Raw genomic sequence first — 25,181 nt, 5'->3', positions numbered from 1 at the left:
GACATGAACAGATATTTCCCCAAACAAGACATCCAGATGGCCAGCAGACGTATGAAAAGATGTTCAGTATCACTCATCATATCAGGGAAATGCAAATCAAAATTACAATTAGGTATCACCTCACACCTGTCAGAATGGCTGAAATCAAGAAAATACAAGAAACAACAAGTGTTGGTGAGGATGTGGAGAAAAAGGAACACTTTGCACTGCTGGTGGGAATGCAAACTGGTACAGCCACTGTGAAAAACAGTATGGAGGGGCCTCACAAGGTTAAAAGTAAAACTACCTACAATCCAGTAATCAGACTCCCGGGTATTTACCCAAAGAATACAAAAACACTAATTCAAAGGGGTACATGCGCCTGTATGTTTATAGCAGCATTATTTACAACAGTCAAGTTATGGAAGCAACTCAAGTGTCCATGGATGAGTGGATAAAGAACATACAATGTGTATAATATATATAATGGAATATATATTATATATACTATGCACACATATATAATGGAATACATATTGGGATATAATATATATAATTATATAACATATATATTATACACACTTATATAATGGAATATTATTCAGCCATAAGAAAACGAAATCTTTTTGCAACGACATGGATGGAGCTAGAGGGTATTACGCTAAGTGAAATAAGTCCATTACTGAGAGACAAATGCCGTATGATTTCACTCATATGTGGAACTTAAGAAACAAATGAGTAAAGAAAAAAATGAGAGAGACGTAAACCAAAAAACAGACTCTTAACTCCCGAGAACGGACGGTTACCAGAGAGCAGGTGGGCGGGCGGATGGGTGAAACAGGTGAAGGGGGTAACAGTACACTTATGAGGAGCACTGAGTAATGTGTAGAACTGTTGAATCACTATATTGTGCACCTGAAACTAATATAACACTGGATGTTAACTATACTGGAATTAAAATAAAAAACTTAAATAAAAAAGGGAGCATGAAGTGGTTAAGACTCAGAACCAGCCAGCTTGATTCTCAAACCTTAAAAGCCCCATGTATTTTTCAACAATGTCACACCTCAGTTACAAGGGAGGCATGATGCTTGCAATCTTGTTAGGATAAAATGATTGAAGTGGAAAGGCTTTTGGCAAAAGGAATGAAAGTTTATATTTTTGGTGCTGGGATTTTCAGTTAGGCACAGCTGGGTACACTTCAGCTGCTGCCAAGGATGGAGGCTCTGTGTGAATTCACCAGCAGTTTACCTAGAGCAAAAGCTCTCAATTTTAAATCCCCAACCTTCCATCCCACTTTTTGGGGGACATAAATATTAAAAACACAAATTCTGATGCCAGAATGCCTGGTTTAAAATCCCTGCTACATGATTTATTAGTTGTGTTATGCTGAGCAAATTACTTAGCTATTCAGTGTCTAACTTCCTCATTTGAAAACGGGAATAAGGGACACCTGGGTGGCTCAGATGGTTAAGCGTCTGCCTTCGGCTCAGGTCATGAGCCCAGGGTCCTGGGATAGAGCCCGGCATCGGGCTCCTTGCTCAGCGGGGAGCCTGCTTCTCCCTCTCCTTCTGCTCCCCCTGCTTGTGTTCTCTTGCTCTGTCAAATAAATAAAATCTTAAAAAAAAAAAACGGGAATAAAACAGCATTTATTTCATAGGTTTGTTGTGAGGATTAAATGAGTTAAATACACATAAGGCACTCAGAGTAAGGGCTCAGTGTTTAACATAACTAGGGGTATAGGAATAGGTTTGGAGGAGAAAGGATGTGAGACAGAACAGAGAAAACAGAAGCAAAAGAAACGTGCTATGTAATAATAATTGAGCAATTTGAATAGATTATCTTTCAAACCTCAGAAAAACCTTTAATGCAGGTTAACCAATCCAAGTCACACAGCTAGTAAATAGCTCAGCTGGATCTGGATCCAAGTAGTCTGTCTCCAGAGACCAAGTCCTGAACCACTAAGAGAACACTGTTTCCCATCTTCACATCTGGCCCCTGGGGAATGGAATTCCTGGGTTGTAAAGGAGAAAGGGAAGCAAAAAAGATGTAACGAATGGAAAGGAAGAAAGAATAAAATAAGGCCAGACCCATCTATTTTCTCCATTTATAAAAGGTCAAATGACAATTTCCCTTTATCATCCCTTCACAAACATAACAGAGCCCACTATCTTTGCGGACACTTTACTTTGAATTCAGTATGCTGCGTTCAAATCAAAATCACTGTTAAACACTTAAACAGACTGACAAATCCTTCTCAACCTAAATCCAAATGGGAAATGGGAATATGGGACATGAACCCCAAGAGTGGGCAGGGGGGCTGTGGATGGCAGCACTAGGGACACAGAAATCATACAGCTGTCTAGAATGGCAAGACAAGGTGAGGTGCTCTGGAGTCAGACACAGGATCCAAATTCTTCCTTGACCTGTCACATCAGAAAAACAACATCCCTGAGCATCACTTTTTTCATTTGCCAAAAGGGAACAAGAACATCAGCCTCTCCATGGATAACACCCGCCTCTCCACAAATAACTCTGATGCAGTGTTAAAAAGAAACAGAAACAGGCACCCTCACACATGGAGGTGTAAACTGAGGGTAACTAGGCAATCTCTCTCTCTTTTCAATTTAACTAACTTACAATGTGCCAGGCACAATACTAGTCACTTTAAAAATTCTAATTTATTTGGGGCGCCTGGGTGGCTCAGTCGTTAAGCGTCTGCCTTTGGCTCAGGTCATGATCTCAGGGTCCTGGGATCCAGATCCCCGCCTCAGGGCTCCCTGTTCTCAGGCTCCCTATTCGGGCTTCTCCCTCTCTCTCTCTCTCTGCCCCTCCCCGCACCCCCACCCCATGCGCACACTCTCTCTCTCAAATAAAATCTTTTTAAAAATACACTAACTTATTCAACGTTTGTGGTAGACTGTTTGCAAAAATAGTAGCAACAATTCCCTTCACTGTATTCTTGTCTTTGGAGAGTCCTCTCCCACACAGACTCTGAGCTTGGCTATGACACTTACTTTGGTTGGTGGGACAACAGCAAATGGACACAAGCAGATATCTGAAAAATGCTTGTGCTCTGGGATTTGCCCTCTCTCGTTGCTCTCTGAAACCCTGACACTACCACATAAAGAAACCTGAGCTGACTGCAGCATGAGAGATCACATGCCATTCCATGAGGTCCCTGCAAGCCAACTCATCTGCCAACTACCAGACATGTGGGTGAGGCCAGCCTAGATCCTCCAGCTACCAGCTGACCCACCACGAGACCACAGAAGCATGAAAGAACCCAGCAGAGCTCCATCAGACTGGCCCAGACAAGAGGAGCCACCTAGGCAACCTACAGACTCATGAGCTAAGGAAAACAGATTGTTTTAAGCAGGTAAGTTTTGGGGTGATTTGTTATGCAACACAAACTAAGACAATCCTCATAGCAATCCTATTAGGTAGCTATTATTATTATTCCTATTTTACAAATCGGGCAACCGAGGCAAAGAGAAGCTGACTTGCACAGCTTGCGAACAGCGGAGTTAAGATTCAACCCCATGTAATCTGGCTCCAAGTCCATGCTATTACCTGGAGATTTTACATATACCTAAATATATATTCCAAATACATATATATTTCTCCTCTATATATTCTTTACATTATGCTGCTTCACCAAACAAAAAAAAGTAAAGATGTTTTTTTCACATCAGGTGACTCAGAAATTTATCACACAGATATACTCACACACGTATAAGATCACATGGGTATAAGATTATTCCCCACAGCACTGCAGATAATAGCAAAAGACTAGAACAATCCTAGTACATCCATATAAAGGTATCCCATATGCAGCCATAAAAAGAACCGAATAGACAGATCAACAAATACTGATCTTATGTACAAGGGAAAAAAAAAGCAAAGCGCACTTATATGTTACATTTACATTCACATTTGTGTATAAAAAAAGGGAAAAAGTATGAATATGTAACTGCTTGTAATATGCACAGATTATCTCTGGAAGGACACAGTGGGTTTAACATCAATTACTTCTGGTTAAACAGAACCAACTGGCTGGGCAACAGAATATGAGGAACAATTTTTACTGTAAATATTGTTAGATATTTTGAATTTTTATACTGTATGAATGTATCACCTATTAATTTTAACTAAAAAGGCTGTTATGAACGTGAACGATAAAAGCCTGGCACAGAGAAAGCAGTCAATCAGTAGTAGCTACCATTATAATAATTTTTCCACCAATGATTTCTAACTCTAATACAAATAATTTTTTAAAGTAGCCAATCCTCTGAAATTCCTGGCTCTGCACAGGAAAGAGCTCATTTTGGATGTGGAGGAAAGAAGGAAACCTTAGCCAGCTATGAGGACAGGTCAAAGAAGAACCCAACACAGGGCTCCTCCGGTGGTCATGACAGGAGGTCCAAAGCACTGGGCAGAGGGTAAAGCCCTCTTCCTGCCTCTCCTCAGAGAAACCCAAGTATTGGGCATCCCCTGTGCCCCGACTTTGTACTATTCTCTACACACCTTTTCTTTCATTCAGCAGCATCAAATGAAAGTAACTACTTTCTATTCTAATAGTGTGTCTGCCTCCCTCTGCAGTTACCGAAGAACAACGGTTGAGATGCTGCTGCACACATGTGTCAGACTGCTAAATTATCTGCTTCTCTAGAACCAGACATGATCTGGGGCAGGAGCGGGCCATCAGTAGGCAGCAGAGAGTAATGGCAAGAGCCAGGGCTTTGGAGCCAGGCAAACCTAGGTGCAAATCCCAACGCCAACACTTGGCTGAAGGGCTAGAGCAAAAGACTCAACCTTTCAGAGCTTAGTGTCCCATCTGTAAAACAGTGACTGACAGTTAATATTTCACAGGACTCTTGTGAACTCATGTACCACATTACCAAGTGCAGAGTAGATGTTCACTAAATGTTAGCTATTCTCATTATCATTGGGGGCATTCCAACTGAGGTCCAACCACCTTTTCTCCATCTCTCTCTCTCTCTCTCTCTCTCTCACACTCACACACACACACACACACACACACACACACACACACACACCAAATAGCAACCTTCAGTGTACATTAAAGGATTCCCACCTCTCCCTTCCACATCAGCAAGTTCAATGGATTCTACCTCCAAGATCCATCCAGTCTCTCCACCTCTCTCCATTACCATTGCACACAAAGGTGGTGGTCTCTCTTTACCATGACCATCCCCATTCCTTAATTCATTCTACACACAATAGCCAAGGAGATCTTCAAAAAAGTAAACTAGATCATATCATTCTATTCCTCTGCTTAAAATTCTCTAAATAACATCCCTCTGCATTTAGGTGGAAATCCAAATTTCTTACCATGGCCAACAAGTCCCTACAGAATTTGGCCCCCCGCCCCCAACCTCACTTCATTCCACCCCTCCACCCCATGTACATTCCCCTCTGCTTCAGCCTCAGTATCTTCTTTCTGTTTCTTACGCAGCCCAAGTCCGTTCCTGCTTCAGAGCCTTTGCCCCTGATGTTCCTCACTCTGGAACACTCTTTCCCCAAACCTTCACACAGCTGACTTCTTTTCGTCATGTAATTCATAGTTCAAATAGCAATTCCCTAGAAATGTCATTCCCCTGAAATGGCTTCACTCCCGGATTTACTCCCCATTTCATTATCCTGCTTTATGTTCCTCATAGCACTTACCACTATCTAAAATTAATTGTGTGTTTACTTTCTTTCTTGTCTAATTTCTCAACTAGAGTACAGGAGTATGAGGCTCCCTGGCCATCATCTCCCCACTGTACTCCTAGAACTTAGAATGCTGCCTACACACAGTAGGTGCTTAATACAACTGCCCTGTGGTGGCCGCGGTGCTCAAAATGCAAACTGCAAGCTCCAGTCCTCATTATTCTGATTTAATAGGTCTGAAGTACAGCTCAGGAATGTGTATTTCTAGCAAGCATCCGTCTTTTTCATCCTAAAACGAGTAGGACGCAAATCAAATTTTATTATTTATTTGAGAGAGAGAGAGAGAACGCACAAGCCAGTGGGTGTGGGGGGGAGGGGGGAAGGGGGAGAGAAGGAGAGGGAGAAGCAGACTGGGAGCTCAGCAGGGAGCCCCATGCAGGGCTGGATCCCAGGACCCTGAAATCATGACCTGAGCCTAAGGCAGATGTTTAACCCACTGAGTCACCCAGGTGCCCCGCATATCACATTTTAAAATACTCTGGTCAATGCCCTCCATCATCAAATTGTGCTTCTCTAAAACACCTTGCTTAGGCCTACAGATCCCATCCCAGCTGCTTTCCTTAATTAACCCGGTGACACTAAGGTAAAAGAACATTCCTGACCCCTGAATTTGGGAGTGCAAAAAAGTAATCCCACCTGCTTCCATTTCTGCTGCCCCATCAATGCCAGAAATGCTAAACTAGCTGGCCAGCCTGGCTGGAATCCTGTCCTCCCCAGAAACACCTGAGCAGGTCTGGACTCCAAAAGGTAAGCCGGGTAAATTTCCAGGTCAGTTCACTAAGACTTTCCAGAGGCAGCTGGGGCCAATTCATACTTGCTCTACATGCCCTCCAAATACCACTACTCCCCTCCCCCACCAACATATACATAAGACTTAATTCTGGAACCACCTGCAAAACGACAGGCCAGAGGTCCCTTTAAAGCAACCTAGGAGCTGAGAGAAGAAATCTTTGAAAAAGCCACTCACTCGGGTGACCAAATGGGCACATACATGCCTTCGTACAAGGCAACCCCTAACTCCAACCCAGAGAAACTCTCAAGCTCTGGCGAGAAACAGTCTTACACTCTGTTTTTCCCATTTCTTCTCAGCTTTGTCTCTTCAGAAAAAAAACCAACATCCTTTCCTTGGCGCCCAAACTGTCATTAGCCTTGGCCTTAGGAGGTCTGGGAAAATGTCAAGGGTACTTCTTTAGACTTGTTTCCTCTACTTCTCTCGACCCTGTAAGTGCCCAGATCCCGCATTTGATTAAAGCGGGTCCCACTCCCCAGGTTAAAATCCAAACGGCATATTGGGACTGGTAATTTAGAAACCACCAACACTTTCGTGTAAATTAGCTTCCCTAGACAAGCTGCGCGGGGCCTGCCTGCGCGCCCTCCCAGGCTGTCCTTTGAAGGGGAATAAACCCTGCCGTTCAGCCCGTAAAGGGGAGGTTTTTCCGCTAAGAGCCACGAGCGCAGGCGCCCCTGCAGTTCAGCGGGCAGCCGCCGCCCAGGGCGCCCCGAGGCGCAAGTGCCCGGAGTCCGCCTCGGGACCCCCACGGGTTGGCGTCGGCGGGCAGCGCCTCGGCTTTCGCTGAGGAGTCCACGCTCCCTCGAGCCTTCCAAACGGCGCTTAGACGAGGGGTGAGGCCCACCTCCCCGAAACACACACACGCCCAACCTCCCGCCTAGAATGGGGGCGCGCCCCTCCCTGGGTGCTGCGCCTAGGGAGCCCAACCGACGGCCGGCCGCAAAGTTTACGAGGCTCCCAAAGGAGCGCGGCGCTGAGCAGCACAACGCAGCGGCCAGACCAGCCGAGCCAGCGGCGGGAACGCCCGGAAGGGGCTCCCCTAAAAGCCGGAGGCCGGGGTGCTGGGTGGGAATAGCCCGCCCCGGGGAGGCGCAAAGAGCCCCGACGCGTCCGCGCCACCGGTGGCAGCTTAGGGCGGAGCGAGTGCTCCTCTAACCACCCCCCCCCGCATGCCGCCCCACGGCGCCCCCGGCCCCACCCCCACAGTCGTCCGAGGGGCGCCCCCCCCCAACTCGCCCAGGCCGTCGCCGCGGCCCCGCGAGGCCACGCCTCGCCCCCCTCCCCCGCCCTCAGTCCTCCCCGCCCGCGGCCCGGACCCGGGGGGACAGACGCGCTCTCACGCTCGCCGGCACACCGGCCGCCTGCCCCCTCGCGCCTACGGGCGACGCGCACTCACCCTCCGCATGCTGCCGGGCCTGGCTCCGCGACCCGGGCTCGCGCGCTGGGTGGACAGGGCCGGCGGCGGCGCACAGGCGGCGGGGGAGCGCCGCGCTGCCCCCTCCCACACACGCGTGCGCCGCGGCCGGCGAGCGGGCAACGGCCTCTGCGGGGGCGGGGTGGGGGCGCGCCGGCCGCGGGGTTCCCGGGCCCGCCCCCGGCGTGCTGAGCTAAGGGCCCTCCCAGCCCGCGGGCTCCTCTTCCCGCGTCGCGGTTTTCTCACGTTCCCGGGCCACTTCGCTCCTCTCCTCCTGGAGTTCCCGCCCGACTGGGTTGGAGTGGAACGTTGGTGCCGACCCTGCGGGGAAACAAGTTCGAGGAGCCAGAGGGGATTGGTGGACTGAGGTGAGAGTTCTCACCGCCTTAAAAGTATATCTCTTCTCCCCGTTGGTTGGGAGCATGGCCCGCTAGTGTCCCATCCTGCTCCTTAGATTCTGATTGTCTTTTGGAAGACCTGAACGTTCATAAACAGTTTTGGAGGAGGGATGGGGTGAGGGTTAAGGATGGGAAACAGCAGATCAACCTAGAGCTGGAGGAAAGACAACTTCATGGAACAGAGATGGTCTAGGTTTATCCAGATAGAGGAACTCAGCAGGGTAAGGGGTTGACATCTGCATTACTGCAGAACCCACAGGTCTTCCTGGCAAAGTTTTGCGTGCAAAGCTTCCTCCTCACAAACGGCCTCCCCACTCCGACCCCAGCTTCTCCAAACAACAGGGAAATCCCATCCCCAAATGCTAATGACTCTGAGAAAAAGATGAGGCAGGCGGGTTATATTCCTCCTAATCATGAAAACACTGCACACTGCCGAGCCAGGGGAATGCAGGATCCAAATCCTCGAGAACAACAGTAGGATGGAGTTGATGTGAGAGTGTTCCGGGAAGAAAGCTGAACTTTTCCCGATTTGGCTTCTGCTGAACAAAGTAAATCAAATAGCACAAAATTCAAGGCAGCCTGAATTCATTGTGGAGGGGGGAAAAATCCCTTGTTTACCAAAGGATCCTTTGAACAGCATACAAGGACGCCTGCGTTTTCAAACCGGGCTGTGACAGGTAAGCAGGCAGACAGCCGTGGGAATGCAGAGGCTTGTGCTGGGCAAACACTTAGGGCAAATGTTTCGGCTTTTACACTGCTTGGCTGCCAATTATTGTGGCAGATCACCACTTACCAGCGCTGTCAAAGGAATATGGTTATAATTTAATAACATTGATAGTGTCAGCAGTACTATAGAGACCCAATGTTAGACTAAGTACCTTTATGATCTACATTTTCTCCGGATTTCTCTTCGGTACCTACCAGCACGGATAAGAGGAGGGGTAGCTGATATATTGGGGAGTGGGGGGAATAAAAGAAGGAAATTAATGAAGCCTGCTAACCCCCTTTTTACTTTAACTTATGATCTGCATACAGTGGGTTTTTTTCTTCTCTTGATAACAAATCTCTTCAGATTGGCCTTTGATGTTTTGCTTTTGGAGAAATAACAATTTTAGTAAGTGTACTTACTTATGCACCATGGGCTTTACCTATGGTATTGCTTTCAGTCCACACAGCCCTATGAAGTAAGTACTATGATTGTATGGTTTTTCAGAGATACTAAGGCTCAGAGAGGGTAGGTAGTTTGCCAGAGATCACACAGCTTGTTAATAACACAGCTAGGATTTGAACTCAGGTCCACCCACTTAATCCCATACTTTACTCTGCCTCATAGAAAAGGTACAGCAGTGGAAAGATGTTAAAATAAAAACATGAACTCTGAATAAATCAGTCGCTTCCTACCTCTGGGCCTTAGCTTTCTCACCTGTAGAATGAGAACTTAGATTCAATAGATAGAAGGATCTATCCAGAAGTAAAGTTCTAGTTTTAGAGTGTTACCATGAGAATATTGTTCTTGGTATTGTGGGAAATCCTAACCTGCAGGTACAGTGTTAGTCACTTTATCGGTTTGTATAATACCTTACTGCAGCCCCTTGCCTTACACTGCTTATGTTTCCGCAACACTACCTCTTCCTCCTTCTAATTAACGTTCTCCCCTCTGTGAATGCACTAATCCAATTAATGTTAATTTCTTATTTAACTCCACTAAGACCCCTGGTGTGAGGGAGCCAGTGTCTGTTAAGGAATTGTTCCGGCCATCTTCAAGCATTAGTTAGCCTGAACAATTTTTAAACTCCCTTCAGAAACCAAGACAATTATTCAGCTGTATAAAATAAATGACAACATATCAGATGCTAATGGAACACAGTCCTACTGCTCATCTACAGAAATCCCTGCGTTTCCAATGCTATCATTAACTAACTTGAAGAACCGATTTCAAAGTGATACTAGACTGAGTCAGATTTTTCTTTTTCGAGGGTGGGAAGGAGGGTCTTTCTTTTTTTCATATGTTTAAAGAATCTTCAAAGTGTTTTCATGATCAGAGTTATGTCTCCAGTTGTTATTGTCACAGCTTGATTAGCCTCCTAAACTCTGACATTATTGTTTCCTTGAAAACCACCTATTATTTGAGAATATAGTACATTTTTTTTCCTTTTTTTCTTTTTACTCAATTGTGTAACAACATCTCTACCAGTCACAAACAGTGATACTCGGCCCTTTTGATCTCTAGGCTGAATTCATAAGTCGCTGTCTTAAATGCAACAGGAAGTACAGTAGGTCAACCTAACTTATTTCATTAGTTATTAATATAAATGGGCATTGGATATAACAATTGAGCAAAAATGAACCCGTTTACAATTTCACATAAAGAGTAAAAAAGCAATGAAAAATTTGGTCAACTTTTTGTAGATAAGAAATGTTAACCAATTAACATAACTTATCAGTCTGTCATCCTCCATTTGGAAATGCATTAGTAATGAAATACTGTCTTTCTTTGCCATGTTCTTAAGTTAGAACCCTTCAGAAGTTATCTATTAAATACTTACTGGGGGAGACATAATTAATGGTTCAATCAAGTCATATTTCCCTGAAACAGATTGAGGATGATTTCAAGGGAACGTAACAATCACAACTATATGTATTGAGCACATTCTATGTCCCAAGCACTGTGACAAGCCATTTCACATGTATCAGTCTGTTTCATCTTCACAGAACCCTACCAGATAGTTATTATCTCCATGTGATAGGTTAGGAAACCAAAATATATTGAGATTAAACACATTTCAGAGGTTACATGGCTAATAAGTGCTGCAGATCTAACCCAAATCCGTCAGACTCCTAGAGCCTATGAGATTAACCAGTGACAGGTGCATGCTAATGGATCACCAACTCTTCTCTCTCTGGAATGTCTTCAAAGCAGTGAGCCAGGAATTTTATATCCAGTAAAACTGACTTTCAAGTATTTATGTTAGAATAGAATGGAATTCGATGAGAAAGGATTCTCAAAGAAAATGAGTCCTTAACTTTAAAAAATGTACAAGATTTGAATTAGAAGAGTGGAGAATATTCTTGATAGGGAACAGCAGCATGACCAACAACACGGAGGTCATGACAGTAAAAAGACCAGATCTCCTAGGGAATCCTGGGACACATGACTAGGAACGCAAGCCTGGTGGCCGGTTAATGAGGGGCTGGGGATACTCAACAGGGTATCATTATATGCATTCCCTTCCAAATTGTTTATAAAGATTTATGTATTTATTTTAGAGAGAGAGAGAACATGAGCTGGAGGGGCAGATGGAGAGGGAGAGAGATTCTCAAGCAGACTCCGTGCTGAGCGTGGAGCCTGATCCAGGGTTCAGCCATGGCCCTGAGACCACGACCTGAGCCAAAACCAAGAGCTGGACACTCCACCGACTGTGCCACCCAGGCATCCCACCCTTCCAATTCTTTATCGCATTATTAAAGTCACGCAAAATATTTATTTTGCTGCAGAAGGTCCGCACGTTGCTATGCCATTTCTTCTCCCCTTGCCCTTGTCAAGGCCTATTGGACTTCCCCAAGCACTCCTCTGATCCGCGTGTGTGGCCTGAAGATGCAGGGGTAGAGTGGGAAGAGCTTACCTGGAGCTGTGTATCGTCTTCGTCAGAGGAATTTGATTCTGCTCTTCCTTCTGAGGTTTGGTGCCAGGGTTCACTCCCTACCAGAAAGACAAAATTCACCCACACTCCTACCTCTAATACTGTTTCGATATTTCCATATTCTTTTCTGCTCTTTGTCCAAATGCATGTCTGTTCACATGGCTATCTCTCCTGCTAGACTCTTGAGTTCCTTTAAAGAAGGAATTGTCTTAATAATTCTTACATATCTAGGGCCTATCACAAAATAGGTGCTCAATACATGTTTAATAAATGATGTTAAAGCCAAATTATAGTCTATATCCCCTCAACAGTTTCCTATATTTTTTATATTCTTACAACAAATAGTCTTCTATGTTATATTTTCTTAATAATTACTTTATGTTAACATGGCCTTCATAACTACCTAACTGGCGGCTTAATATGCACATCACTGATAGATTATTTAACCATCTTACCATTTGAGTTGTTTTTGCTTTTTCAAAATTCCTTGTGAGTTAGTAGGTAGGGCATGACTTGATGTAAAGAAGAATTTGGAAGAGGATAATGTGAACATGGTGGATCAAATGGTCCAGAGGTGGGGAGACCAGTTAGGGGGATGACCTCAGTCACACAAAATGAAGCTGATGAGGTGACCAGGGCCAGGACTAGGATGGTGGTTGTGGAAATGGGAAAGGAGAGACACTTGCTACATCCACAGCTAACGCTGGAAAGATGTAACCACAGATCGACCCGCAATGCAGCTAAACGTATGACAGATGGTAGCGACCGTCCTGTGGGGAAGAGCGTTATTTTTGCACCACGGACAGGTCCTGGATTGTCAGGGAGGGGTCCTGGGTGGTATGGGACCATTACAGCTGTCCGAGCAACAGTAATAAAATAGATAATAAATATAAATAAACAAAAAAATGTTTATTGAGCATGTGCTCAATGGCAACTTTATATGCCATTAACTTATTTAATTCTCATAAGGAAACAAGCACAGAAAGGTTGTACAGTGTCCCCCAAAGTCATATGGATAGCAAGTGGCAGAGGTAATTTCTAAACCCAGATAGTTGAGCTTCAGAACCCAATACGCCATACATTAAAAGGCAATTACAATCAAGTATGATAAACGTTACGAGAGACAAAGCACAAAAAAGGGATATCTGAAGTACTTGGAGGACTAGGAAGGGAGAGTATTCCGGGAAAGCTTCTCAGAGAACACTGGAACTAAGCTTTGAAGGCTGAATGTTATTCAACTCGAGCAGAGGACCAATAGGCCACCTGGAGCCCTGTGTTGAGAAGGGTTCTGAGGCCAGAAGCAGGCTCAGCAAAAAGCCTCCTGTGTGATCAGTGAGCAAATGAGGTGGAGGCTAATGGAAGACCTGACTAGGAAGGTAAGCGGGCCAAACAATGAAGGATCTTGTATGTAAATTAACAAGTTTAGACATTTCCCCTCAAGGCTATGAGAAATCACTGAAGAGATTTAAGCAAGATGTGACGGGGATAAAATCTGCATTTTAGAAAAATCATTCGAATCATCCAAAGATTTTAGAGTAAAGATTGCAGAGCAAAGCATGATCACAGATTCCGCTTTCCCTAACACCTAATGTAATGACCAAAGATGAGCTTGAAGAGAGGGCAACAAACTTGTCCTAGGTACGGTGGAGAGAGGACCAAGGAGACCGCAGCCGCGCTACGTAACAGGGGAGTTACCCCTCTTCAACAAAAGTGAGAGGGGAGAAATTATACAGTGATCATGTAAATGTGGTTCAGCCAAAAAAGGGAGGGATGGGCAGGAAGGAAGATAATGAGTGAACTATGAAGAAACCAGTCTGAAAGAAAACATAACATCAAGACACAGGAGATCCCCAGGGAGTGCCTTGCGCTCTCAAGACCCTAATAAGAATATGAACCTGAGAAAATAAGACCTCAGGATTGAGCTGATAAAAGGACAGCGGGAGAGTAAAAAGGAGATTTCAGAAATAAGGAAATGAATCAAGTACTGAAACAAAACCATTATATATCTAAATTAGATATGCCAAATAGCGGGAAAGACATGATTGAAAATTGAATTAATGGCATGGATAAAAGGCTTGAGATAATTATGGCAAATACAAAGGCAAAACACAGAGGGAATAAGGCAATTAGGGGGAAGATAATAAGAGAACCAAGAGATAATCAAACATAAAGATAACTGGTGTCCCTAATTGGTGTAGAGAATCCAATAAATGCAACAAAATATGCATTCAGAAACACAGTACAGGAACGTTTTTCCTAAAATGGCCGAACTAAATCTGCAGAGGAAAATATCTATTGTATGCCAGGAAAAAACAACTTTGAACAAACATCAAGACATACCTTAGTTACGTTCCTAATTTGCAGAGGAAAATAATTATTTATTTATTTTTAAAGATTTTATTTATTTGACAGAGAGAGACAGGGCGAGAGAGGGAACAGAAGCAGGGGGAGCGGGAGAGGGAGAAGCAGGCTTCCCCCTGAGCAGGGAGCCTGATGTGGGGCTCAATCCCTGGACCCTGGGATCACGACCTGAGCCGAAGGCAGACACTCGATGAATGAGCCACCCAGGCACCCTGGAAAATAATTATTTAAACATCTGGGCAGAAAAAGCAAATCATCCATGAAGACACATATAAAATTTCCAGAAGACAAGGTAGCAATGCCTACAGAATTTGGAGAGAGAAAAGTATGACCTAGGAATATTTCAAGCATGAAAGAACTCAAGAGAGTAAAACTTCCACGAGTACTTCTTGAAAAAAAATAATTTAACTAGTCAGGACCAGGAGACAAATTAAAAAAAAATTTTTTTTTCCAGGAACAAAAGAAACCAAAATAAGAGGTAAAAGTGCTATGGATAGGCAGATAAGCTATTTAAATACAGAACTAAGCCCCAATAACTGGTGGAATTCTAGCTGTGGAACAAAATGTAAATGTTATGAATCCTGACAAAGTAAAAATAATAGATTTTTAAAATCGGGAGGTGGGAGAAGGAGAGAGGGAGGAAGTAAGATGCTCATGTCCTCATCTTCTACCTGCAATCATCTAAAATTGAAACATAATGACACAGAAATAAAAAATAATAAAGTTAAAAAGTTTTAAATGAAATTGAAACATAAATCAAGAAAAACACAACTTCAGCGTCTTAAGGATTCCCTAATTCTTTTTTCTTAGCCTCAGGAATGTCTTGCAAAACACTTCTTCCATGGTAGAAAAAAAGTTACCTGAAACTGAATTACTTATATAATCATAAAATTCTTTCTCTCCCTCATATTTTACTTTTACATATAAGTAGAGACTCAGGACCCTGAGATCAAGAGTCACATGCTCTACCGACCGAGCCAGCCAGGTGTCCTGAGAAACTTCATGTTAACATTCATTATTTCTTGGGGGTGAGATTCTTCCAGTTTTGCTGAGATATGACATAACACTATATTGGTTTATGGTGCACAACATACTGATTTGATATATGTAACATATTGCCAAATGATTATCACAATAAGCTCACATCCATCACCCCACATGATTACAATGGCAGGATTTCCTTTTTTTGGGGTGGTGAGATTTTTGAGGAATGGGCTGCTTTTCTCTTCGTATTTTCTATATTGCTGAAATTTTTGTCAATTTTTATTTTTATTTAAAAATATTTAAAAATAATTACTTTGTCTGCCTTCGGCTCCCTGATCTGTGGGAAGCCTGATTCCCACTCCCCCTGCTTGTGTTCTCTCTCTCGCTGTGTCTCTCTCTGTCAAATAAATAAAAAAATCTTTAAAAGAAATAATAAATAAAAATAATTTATTTATAAATAAATAGAAATAATTACTTTTTTATATAAATGAATATGCTGCTCTATATGATTTGACATGGAAAGATTCCATGATATATTGCTGAGTGAAAAGGCTGGTTTCAAAATTGCATCTACCGTCTAATCTCACTTAGGTAAAACCTACAATATCATACATGCTTATGCTTACATTAAAAAGTCAAACACCAAAAATGTTAACAGTATTTATCTCTGAAGTTGGGGTAGAAAATTGGGGTAGAAAATTAAGGAGATGGTTCATCATTTCTTGGTATCATCTTTTAAACCTTTTTATTTGAAAATAAAACACAGATATACAAACAAAAAAACAAATGTGTGGTTTATTAAGTTCTAAGGTGAACATTCCTGCAACCACACCCAAGTTCATAAATACAACCCTGTCAGATAACCCAAAAACTCTTCTTGTTCCCTCTCTGCTTCCCTCCTCACAAAAGTAAATATTATCCTGACTTTTTAAGGACTAATTTCTTTATATTTCTTTATAGTTTTATCACTCAAGTACACATACATTTCTGGATATTGTATCCATATTTTACACTTTGATATGTTGTTTAAGTCTCTTTTCTTAAAAGACTTTTTAACTTTTTAAAGTAATCTCTATACCCAATGTGGGGCTCAAACTCACAACCCTCACACTCCACCAACTGAGCTAGCCAGGTGCCCCTGTTTAAGTCTCTTTTAATCTACAGGTTCCCCCCCCCCATTCCTTTCCTTTCCTGTATCTGTTGAAGAAACCCAGGGCATTTGTCTTGTTCAGTTTCCCAGAGTCTGGATTTTGCTGCTTGTGTAGTTATGGTGCATTTTAATTTGTTCCCTGGTCCTTTGTATATCCTACAAAATGGCAGCTGGATCCAGATTCTTCTCCTTGGCAAGACCACAGGTGGTGCTGCTTTTTTATCAAGAGCCATATCATGTCTGGTTGTCTCTCTTTTGGTGATGTTAGCAGCTGTTGATGAATGCCTCAATCCATTTTAAGGATTGCAAAATAAAGATTTCTAATTTTATGTTTCTTTTTCGTTCATTACTTGAAATGCTTTTATAAAGAGATACATTTCCCCCTGTTGGTTACAGTTTTTACAGAAAAGGCAAGATTCTATGCTGAATTCTCTTTCTTTCTTTGCCAGTTTTCAAGATAATAAATTGGTTCTCTATCCTTATTCCAATGAATTGGAACCCCACTGATTCCTCTGAAGGCAATCAGTTATTTTTAAAAATATTTGTATGAAATCAAGGATTTAAGCATATTTGATGGTTTCAGTCAATAGTAATTATTATTCTTTCTGAAAGCTCAAATTGTTCCATCTTTGACCAGTGAGAGCTTCTTCAATTTGGCTTCTGAGGGTTTTGGGTTTTGTTTGTGCTATGTCCCTAGAAGTGTTCAATAGTTTCCTTGCTATCAGGTATGACAAAATGTTCTAGACTAATCTTGGATAGTTTCTGTCCCAGATAGGAACCAGCTACTTCTCTGGGAATGATCCATTTTTCCAAGAAGCCTTAATTTCATTTAGTGTTAAATGGTATTTCAAGACCACAATATTGATACTAGGGATGCTCCATGCTGCTGTTTTGGTCACAAATTTTAGGCTTCTTCAGGGAACAGAACTAAGACTATACACACACACACACACGCACATGCACACATATGTGCATATATATAGTATGTGTATATAGAGACATGTATCTATATACACATACACATACTATATATACTATGTACTATAGACTGCACAGAGACAGAGAGGTCTCGTATGATACAGATGTAGACACAAATACAAATACAAACCCAGATATATAGATATCATACAAATACTTCCAGTTTAAATGTGTGTGTTTACTTAACTTCTTTTGTATTATATTCACATCTTCTTTCATCCAAATGAAAATCCGGTTCTTAAGAATACAGATGATGATTGAATATCCTTGCTCATTTACTTTATTCCACAACTACTGCAAAAAAGGAATACTAATACTGCTCAATATTATTACTGAAAACATTTGGGGACATTTTTGCATTTTGCATTTACTCTCTCTGTTCTGCCTCTCATTTTTAAATAGTTGTGCTTTACCTACATTATTTGATCATATAGGAACTGGAGACTGTAGTCTCCCCCCCACTTTTTTAATGTCAGCTCTACACCCAACATGGGACTTGAACTCACGATCCCAATGTCAAGAGTCACAGCCAGGCACCCCTATATTCTCTTCCTTTTAAGACCTGTTTCATCTTAATCAAAAACAACTACATTTTTAACTCTCACCAGTCTCTCTCACCTGAAACTTGTTCTTAAGTAGAATCCTTTGAAAAAGAACAATATTCCCTGAGTTATTAATGTTGAGAACAGTTTGTCTATCGATAACAGTTGTCAAGTAAAATACTTAAATACTTGAAAGTCAGTTTTACTGTATATAAAATTCCTGGTTCACATTTTCCCTCCTTAAATTAGTTTAATATGTTATTCTATTTTATTCTAGGGTAGGTCATTGCTCTCAAAAAGTCTGATACTAATATAATTTTCTTTCCTTTGCTGTTTTACCTAAATGCTCAAAGGAATTTTTTTCTTTAAAGGGCAATAATTTTATCAGAATATGTCTAAGTGTTGATAGTTTTGGTATTATATTCTGAAGTGTGCAGTATATTCTTTTCACATGTAGTTTCAAATATTTTTTTTTAACTTTGGGAAAATTTTCTTGAATTATAATTTTGGTAGGTGCTCTATTCTCTTCCTCTAGTTTTTGTCTTCAGGAATTTCTATTGTCTGTATGTTCCATCTTCTTTTCCTACCTTCAATATTTGTCACTTTCTCTTAAAATCTTTTTCTTTTGTAATTTCTTTAAGATTTTATTTTTTTTAAAGATTTTATTTTTTTAAATAATCTCTACACCCCCCGTGGGGTTCAAACTCACAACCCTGAGATCAAGAGTCACATGCTCTACCTACTGAGCCAACCTGGTGCCCCTCTTAATTTCTTTTTTTTTTTTTTAAGATTTTATTTATTTAGTTGAGAGAGAGAGAGCACACGCACAAGCACAAATGGGGGAAGGGGCAGAAGGAGAGAGAGAGAAGTAGACTCCCCACGGAGCAGGGAGCCTGATGTGGGGCTCAATCCCAAGACCCTGAGATCATGACCTGAGCAGAAGTCAGACACTTAACAGATGTCAGACACTTAACAGGCCAAGCCACTCAGTCGCCCCCCTCTTAATTTCTTCTTGACTTAAAAAAATCCTCCTTTCACATTGTTTTTCTTAAGGGCGTATCTATTGCATTCATTTGTTTTTAGTTTTTAGTTTAGTATTCTTTTACTCCTCATTCTTTCCTAGGTTCTATCACCTCATTTAAAATTTTTCTTCTAATTTATGTGATTCTTTCATATCTTCTATCACTTTCATATCTTTTAGCTGGCTTTTAAATAGAAGGTTATAGTCTTTTTTCTGTTCTGTGGGCATGTTTTCCTGATGTAATTTCATTGTCTGAACAGATGTTCTGTTCCACATACCTTTTTTCTTAAAATAACTTAGTGTGGAATTCCATCTTGATACTTTTTACTGCTTATTTTTATGTAAAATTAGTTTTCCTGAAAATTTAGAAAGAAGTGTGGCCCAAGGTAACTTTTTTTTTTTTTTTACCTTTGTACAACTCCATCTTCTGATGTTTTTATCAAGAATCTAGAAAAGATGGTGGCTTGCTTTCTGACATTTCCTGGCCCTCTTATCTTCCTCCACTTACATCTGGGCTTTCCCCCCTTCACTCATGTTTACTTCCACAGTTCCTCCTCAAAGTAGAATCCTGTCCTGGAAAGGATCCCTGGCTGGTCAGTTTTGAAAGTGCACGGAAGCTAGACTATTCCAGCTCCTTGCACTTTGACTGCAAACCCACACTGCTCTCCTGCTCTTGGCGTTGGCAAACCTCTTCCAATTACAGCTGCTCTTCTCAAACTGGCCCACCACACTTTGCAGTGAGTGCCAGTGGACTGTTCTGAGATTCTTCTCAAAGAAGATTTCAGACCCATCAGATGCCCCACCGCTTCTCTCTGCTTTCTTTTGTATAGATGTTGATACTATCCCAGTCCATGTGTATTTGGGGGCTTGGGGGATCTCTAGTCACCTGCTTTGGTTGTAAATGTGTTCAGGGTTTTTGTTTTAGCCATCTACTTGTTTTGTGTTTATCTAGGGACTTAAAGAAACTTCAAAAACTGTGCTGCAGCTACCAACTTCCCAGCTCACTTTATTTTATATTTTTAAAACAACCATGTTGATCTGGGGAGAAAACCCCTGATATTTCTATTTGGGGGGAAAAAAGATGTCTGGCTGCATCGTATTGGATGGCTATGGGAGAATTAAACAGGTGTGATCAGGTGGTAAGCACTAGTAGAGCCATACCATTGTTAAAATATTTAAATACAGGGGGCACCTGGCTGGCCCAGCCCATAGAACATGCGACTTTAAAAAAAAAAAAAAAGATTTATTTATTTATTTGAGAGAGACAGCGTGCACAAGGGAAGGGCAGAGGGAGAAGGAGAGGGGGAGAAATAGACTCCCTGCTGAGTGTGGAGCCAGAGAAGGGGCTCGATCTCATGACCCTGAGATCATGACCTGAGCTGAAAATCAAGAGTTGGATGCTTAACCAGCTGAGCCTCCCAGATGCCCCAGAACATGTGACTTTTGATTTCAGGATCATGAGTTTAAGCCCCATGTTAGGTATGGAGCGTACTTAAAAAAAAAAAAAAAAAATAAAAATATATATATGTATATATATATACATATATATATGTATAAAATATTTAAATACTTCCATTTCAACTTACAAGTAGCCATTGCTCTAACCCCTGGTGCACTCCCTTGAGTGTCCCTTCTCTCTGCCCCCGAGTGACACAAGAACTAAAGAGTTAACGTCTATCACAGGATGGGGTTCCTTCAGGATCCTGTTCTAGCCAAAAGGCTCATTGGTCAGTGCCCATGCCGAACCCATGCTGGGTTACATTTACTGAATACTGCCCCAACTAGACTCCACTCATTTGGGGGCTGACGGTACATGGGAAGTGAGAGAGAAGATGACAACAGTGCGTGCCTTCCAAATGGACCTCCGCTGAATAGTTCAACCAGTGTTTCTTCAGCACTTCCTGTGCGTTAGGCACTATGCTAAGCGAAAGGGGTACAAAGACAGCAAGACTAAGTTCTTGCCACTGAGGAGCCTACAGTGTAGTGCTCTGTCTCTCGGGCCACTTAGCCACTGGGAGGACGCCAATTTGCCATATTAGGTTAGAGAGCTCAGTCCCTGAGCAGAAATGAGAGGAGATAGAAAAATGCTGACCTAACGACAAAGCATTACTTAAGCCATCACCTTAACAAGCTCAAATCTCTCTACCTTCAGAACAGGGACTGCTGTAAAAGGCCTGGCAGCTAATTAAAACACGTGGTAAATAAGCCAGGCAAGGAACGCGCTGTCCTTGTACACAATGAATCAAGCAGTCTCCTTAGACACAAAAGGATGTATCCTTATCTATAGAGTGAATCAGTTACTTAACAATTCATGTTCTGTGTCCTAATTGGATTGGCAGTACTTTCTTTGAATATGGAGGAAAAAGAGATCTGGAAGAAAAGCTGGCTGGAAACATAGCATTTGTCTAAATAATAACAACAGTGTTTCTTAAAGATGTTTTTTTTTACACTCAGGAATGCAGTGCAATTGAGGAGATGCTCGAATTTTTGTTTGCCCAGTTATTGGGAAGCACAAATCTCTTGGAGGAAAAAAAAATCAAATAGGACTAACACTCATTGTCAGAGCCCAGAAAGCACCCGAAAGGAAAAGAAATCCCTTGATACCTTCATTCCCCCGAAGTCAATAAATCCCAATTGATCACATGTATTAAGCAAATAGGTATTAGCACCGGCTAGGTGTCAAGTGTAGTCCCTACAATTACCAAATTCCACATTGCCTATCAAGGAAATCAATATGCAGAAATCTTTGGTGTAGAGCTCAGCTTTGCCTCTGTACAAAAATTAAAGAAACCCAATAGTTCCCACAGCAGAGGTAATACTTAAACAGGAACCAAATTTATATTGTGAGGACATTATTGTGTATACCTTCAGATGGGACTTCTGAGAAAATGAACACAGTCATAGCAGCTTGATTATTTGTAGGACTTGATGATGCATTTGGGAACCCCCTACCTCTCAGCAGCCTGTTCTGAAGTAGAAGAATCAGTCCCTATAAATTATCACAGGACAAAATGAGAATGTTACAATGGCAGCTGCTAGCATTAACTTCTAGTAGTATAGTGTTTTGCAACATGGGACGGGGACACATCAAAAATCTTGGTGGGGAGGCAGGGGAAATAAAAGGAACATTTTCAAATTACACATCCCTTCTTCATAAGAGATTTTTATATGGAAATGGTTTAAAGCACAGGCCTTGGAGTCAGGCTGCCTAAGTTCAAATTCTGGCTTTAATACTTATTAGTTGTGTGACTCTGGATAAATTATGTAGCCACAATGTAACTCACTTTGTGCATCTGTAAAATGGGAATGATGACACTTGTGGTATCTCTTCATTCATCTCTTTTGAAGATTAAATGAGTTAACATATACAAAGCACTTAGAAAAGTTTCCATTCTATTACTGCCTCTTGTTGACCTAAGTCAACCATCCTAGGAAGTGCCCCAAGCCTCAGATCATGATAGAATCAAGAGGAGAAAGGAATCTTGGAGGCTCTCTGCCCTTATCCATTTTGGAATCCTCTCTCTGAAATCTTGGCCAAGTCATCTGGCCCCTACTTGTACATATCCTTATGACAGGGTTTCCACCCTACAGTAAAACCTGTTCCATCACTGGGCATTCAAAAGGTCTCCCTTGCTTCAAACAGGAGTCTGTTTCCCTGTTTCCTCTGACTGTTGCTGTGTCTCGTGGAATCAGAAATAACAAGATTATTAACATCCCATTAAATAACGAAGGACAGCTAATGGTATACAATTAAGCTCATGGGCTCTAGAGGCAGATTGCACAGATTGAGCCTCAGCTTCCCTGTTTACTGGTTGTGTGATCTTGGGTAACTTAATCTTTCCATGGCGTAGAATCCTCATTTGCAAAATGGGCATACTAATACTACCAGTCTCATAGGGTTGGTGTGAGGATTGAATGAGTTCCTATACTTAACAAGCCCAGTACACAAGACTCAATGAATATCATCAAGAACTGATGCTGTTGATATCCCTCTTGGGAATTTGCTTCTTCAGGCTAAACATTCTTATTTCCTTGGTTTGTTCCTAATACAATTCCCAATACCCCTCCGCTCTCTCCCCTGACTGAGCTCCAATAGCCTGTATTCCTCTTCAACTACATCCCCGATATGGAGTCCAGGACTCTGGTGGGTTCTGATCCACAATAACCAGGGTAGACCACCCTCTCCACTGATTGATTGTTTGTTCATCCACTGACTCATTCACACATGATTTTAAGCATCTGTATTTTTATAAATAGCTCCCAAGGGAGAATTGGCATTGTTAGTGCACACATCACACTCTTGACTTACACTGAACTCACAGTGGACTAGACCAGGGGTCAGCAAACTTTTGTGTAAAGAGCCAGATGGCAAATATTGTTGACTTTGTAGTCTATATAATCTCTGTTGCAACTACTCAATTCTGCTGTTGTAGCATGAAAGCAGCTATAGACAATATGTAAAACTTTATTTACAGAAAGAGGCAACTAGCTGAATTTGGTTAATGAGCCACAGTTTGCCAACTTCTGAACTAAAACACATAATATAAATAAGTCTTTTTCACCATATGATCCAGCAATTCCATTTTTGGTTATTCACTCAAATAAAATCTCTATCTTGAACAAATATCTGCATGCCCATGTTCATTGCAGCATTATTTATAATACCCAAGATATAGAAACAACCTAAGTGTCCATTGATGGACGAATGGATAAAAAGAATGTGTTTTATTTGTATATATAAAATGGAAAATTCTCAGCCATAAAAAAGACATCTTGCTGTTTGTGACAACATGGATGGACATTGAGAGAATTATACTAAGTAAAATAAGTCAGAGAAAGACAACTACTGTGTGATCTCATTTATATGTGGAATAAAAAACAAAACAAAACAAAACTTCACAGGTATAGAAAATACACTGGTGGTTGGCAGAGGTGGGGGTTGGGAGTTGGCAAAATGGGTAAAGGAAGTCAAAGGTACAAATTTCCAGTTATAAATAAGTCCCGGAGAGGTAATATACAGTATGATGACTATAGTTAACAATACTGTATTGTATATTTGAAAATTGTTAAGAGGGTAGATCTTAAAAGTTCTCATAATAAGAAAAAAATTTGTAACTGTGTGGTCATAATGATGTTACCTAAACTTCCTGTGGTCATAGATGTTACCTAAACTTATCTTGATATATATATAGATATATATATATATATATATATATATATATATACACACATATATATATATATATATATATATATATACACACACACACACACACACATATATATATATATACATACACATATATATAATTATGTTGTACACTTAAAACCAATACAATCTTGTGTGTCAATATCTCAATAAAAATTTTTTTAAAATTTTCCCCACCTCTCACCCCCTGCTCAGCTTGTTTTTATTGTTTTGTTTTGTTTTTTTAACATGAGTGCAAGGCTTTCCATTTACCTCTATTCAGCTTTATTTTGTTGGACTTGCCCATCATCTACCCTGCCAAGATCTGAGCACTGATTTTGCCACTGTCCGAAAGTAATCCCTATTTCTCTTTGTGCCATCTGCCAATAATAAATGAGCCTTTTATATATTCATCCAAAGAATTGATTAAAGTTTTGAACTGGAAAGATCTGAGGACAGGGCTTTGACACATGCAACAAGCAATCTCCCTCCTTGTTAATCCTGCTGTGTTCTTCAGAATTCAGCCCAGTATCCGCTTTCAGGAAGCTATCCTGTCAACTCCCCTCTCTTCCCAAGCCTTCCTGCCCAGACTGAGGAGGATGCCTATATTAAGTCTGGGTTCTCCAGAGAAACAGAACCAACTACCTATCTATCTATCTATCTATCTATCTATCTATCATCTATCTATCTATCTATCGATCGATCGATCTACCTATCTAAGGAGATTTACTATAAGGAATGGCTCACGTGGTTATGGAGGCTCAGAAGTCCAAGATCTGCAGTCAACAAGCTTGAGATGCAGGAAAGTCAATGGTGGTGTTCCAGTTGAGTCCAAAGGCCTGACAACAACCAGGACAGCCAATGAGGAAAGTTCCAACCCAAGTCTAAGTCCAAAGACAGGAGGAGACTGATGTCCCAACTCAAAGACAATCAGGCAAAGAGAGAATTCTCAGCCTTTTCTTCTATTCAGGCCTCAACAGATTGGATGAGGGCCACTCA

General features: G+C 41.6%; 1 protein-coding gene across 6 annotated transcripts in view; it reads right to left on the bottom strand.

Annotated features, from left to right (window-relative positions):
- Positions 1-25,181, bottom strand: part of TMCC3 (transmembrane and coiled-coil domain family 3) — a 351,112-nt gene that overhangs the window by 311,847 nt on the left and 14,084 nt on the right. The window contains exon 1 of one of the 6 annotated variants that reach the window (XM_025882448.2): positions 7,902-8,031. The exons of the other annotated variants lie outside the window; for them this stretch is intronic. Within the exon in view, the coding sequence (XP_025738233.1) occupies positions 7,902-7,910 (9 nt within the window). The 5' untranslated portion in view covers positions 7,911-8,031. Of the gene's footprint in view, positions 1-7,901; positions 8,032-25,181 lie in introns of those variants that run through there. 6 annotated transcript variants of the gene reach the window in all.

Source organism: Callorhinus ursinus, unplaced genomic scaffold, assembly GCF_003265705.2.
Source record: "Callorhinus ursinus isolate GAN/ISIS: 27379988/994484 unplaced genomic scaffold, GSC_fseal_2.0 scaffold14, whole genome shotgun sequence".
NCBI classification, from domain to species: domain Eukaryota; kingdom Metazoa; phylum Chordata; class Mammalia; order Carnivora; family Otariidae; genus Callorhinus; species Callorhinus ursinus.
The sequence above is the reverse complement of the archived record's forward strand: the minus strand, read 5'-3'. Positions and strand labels throughout refer to the sequence as shown.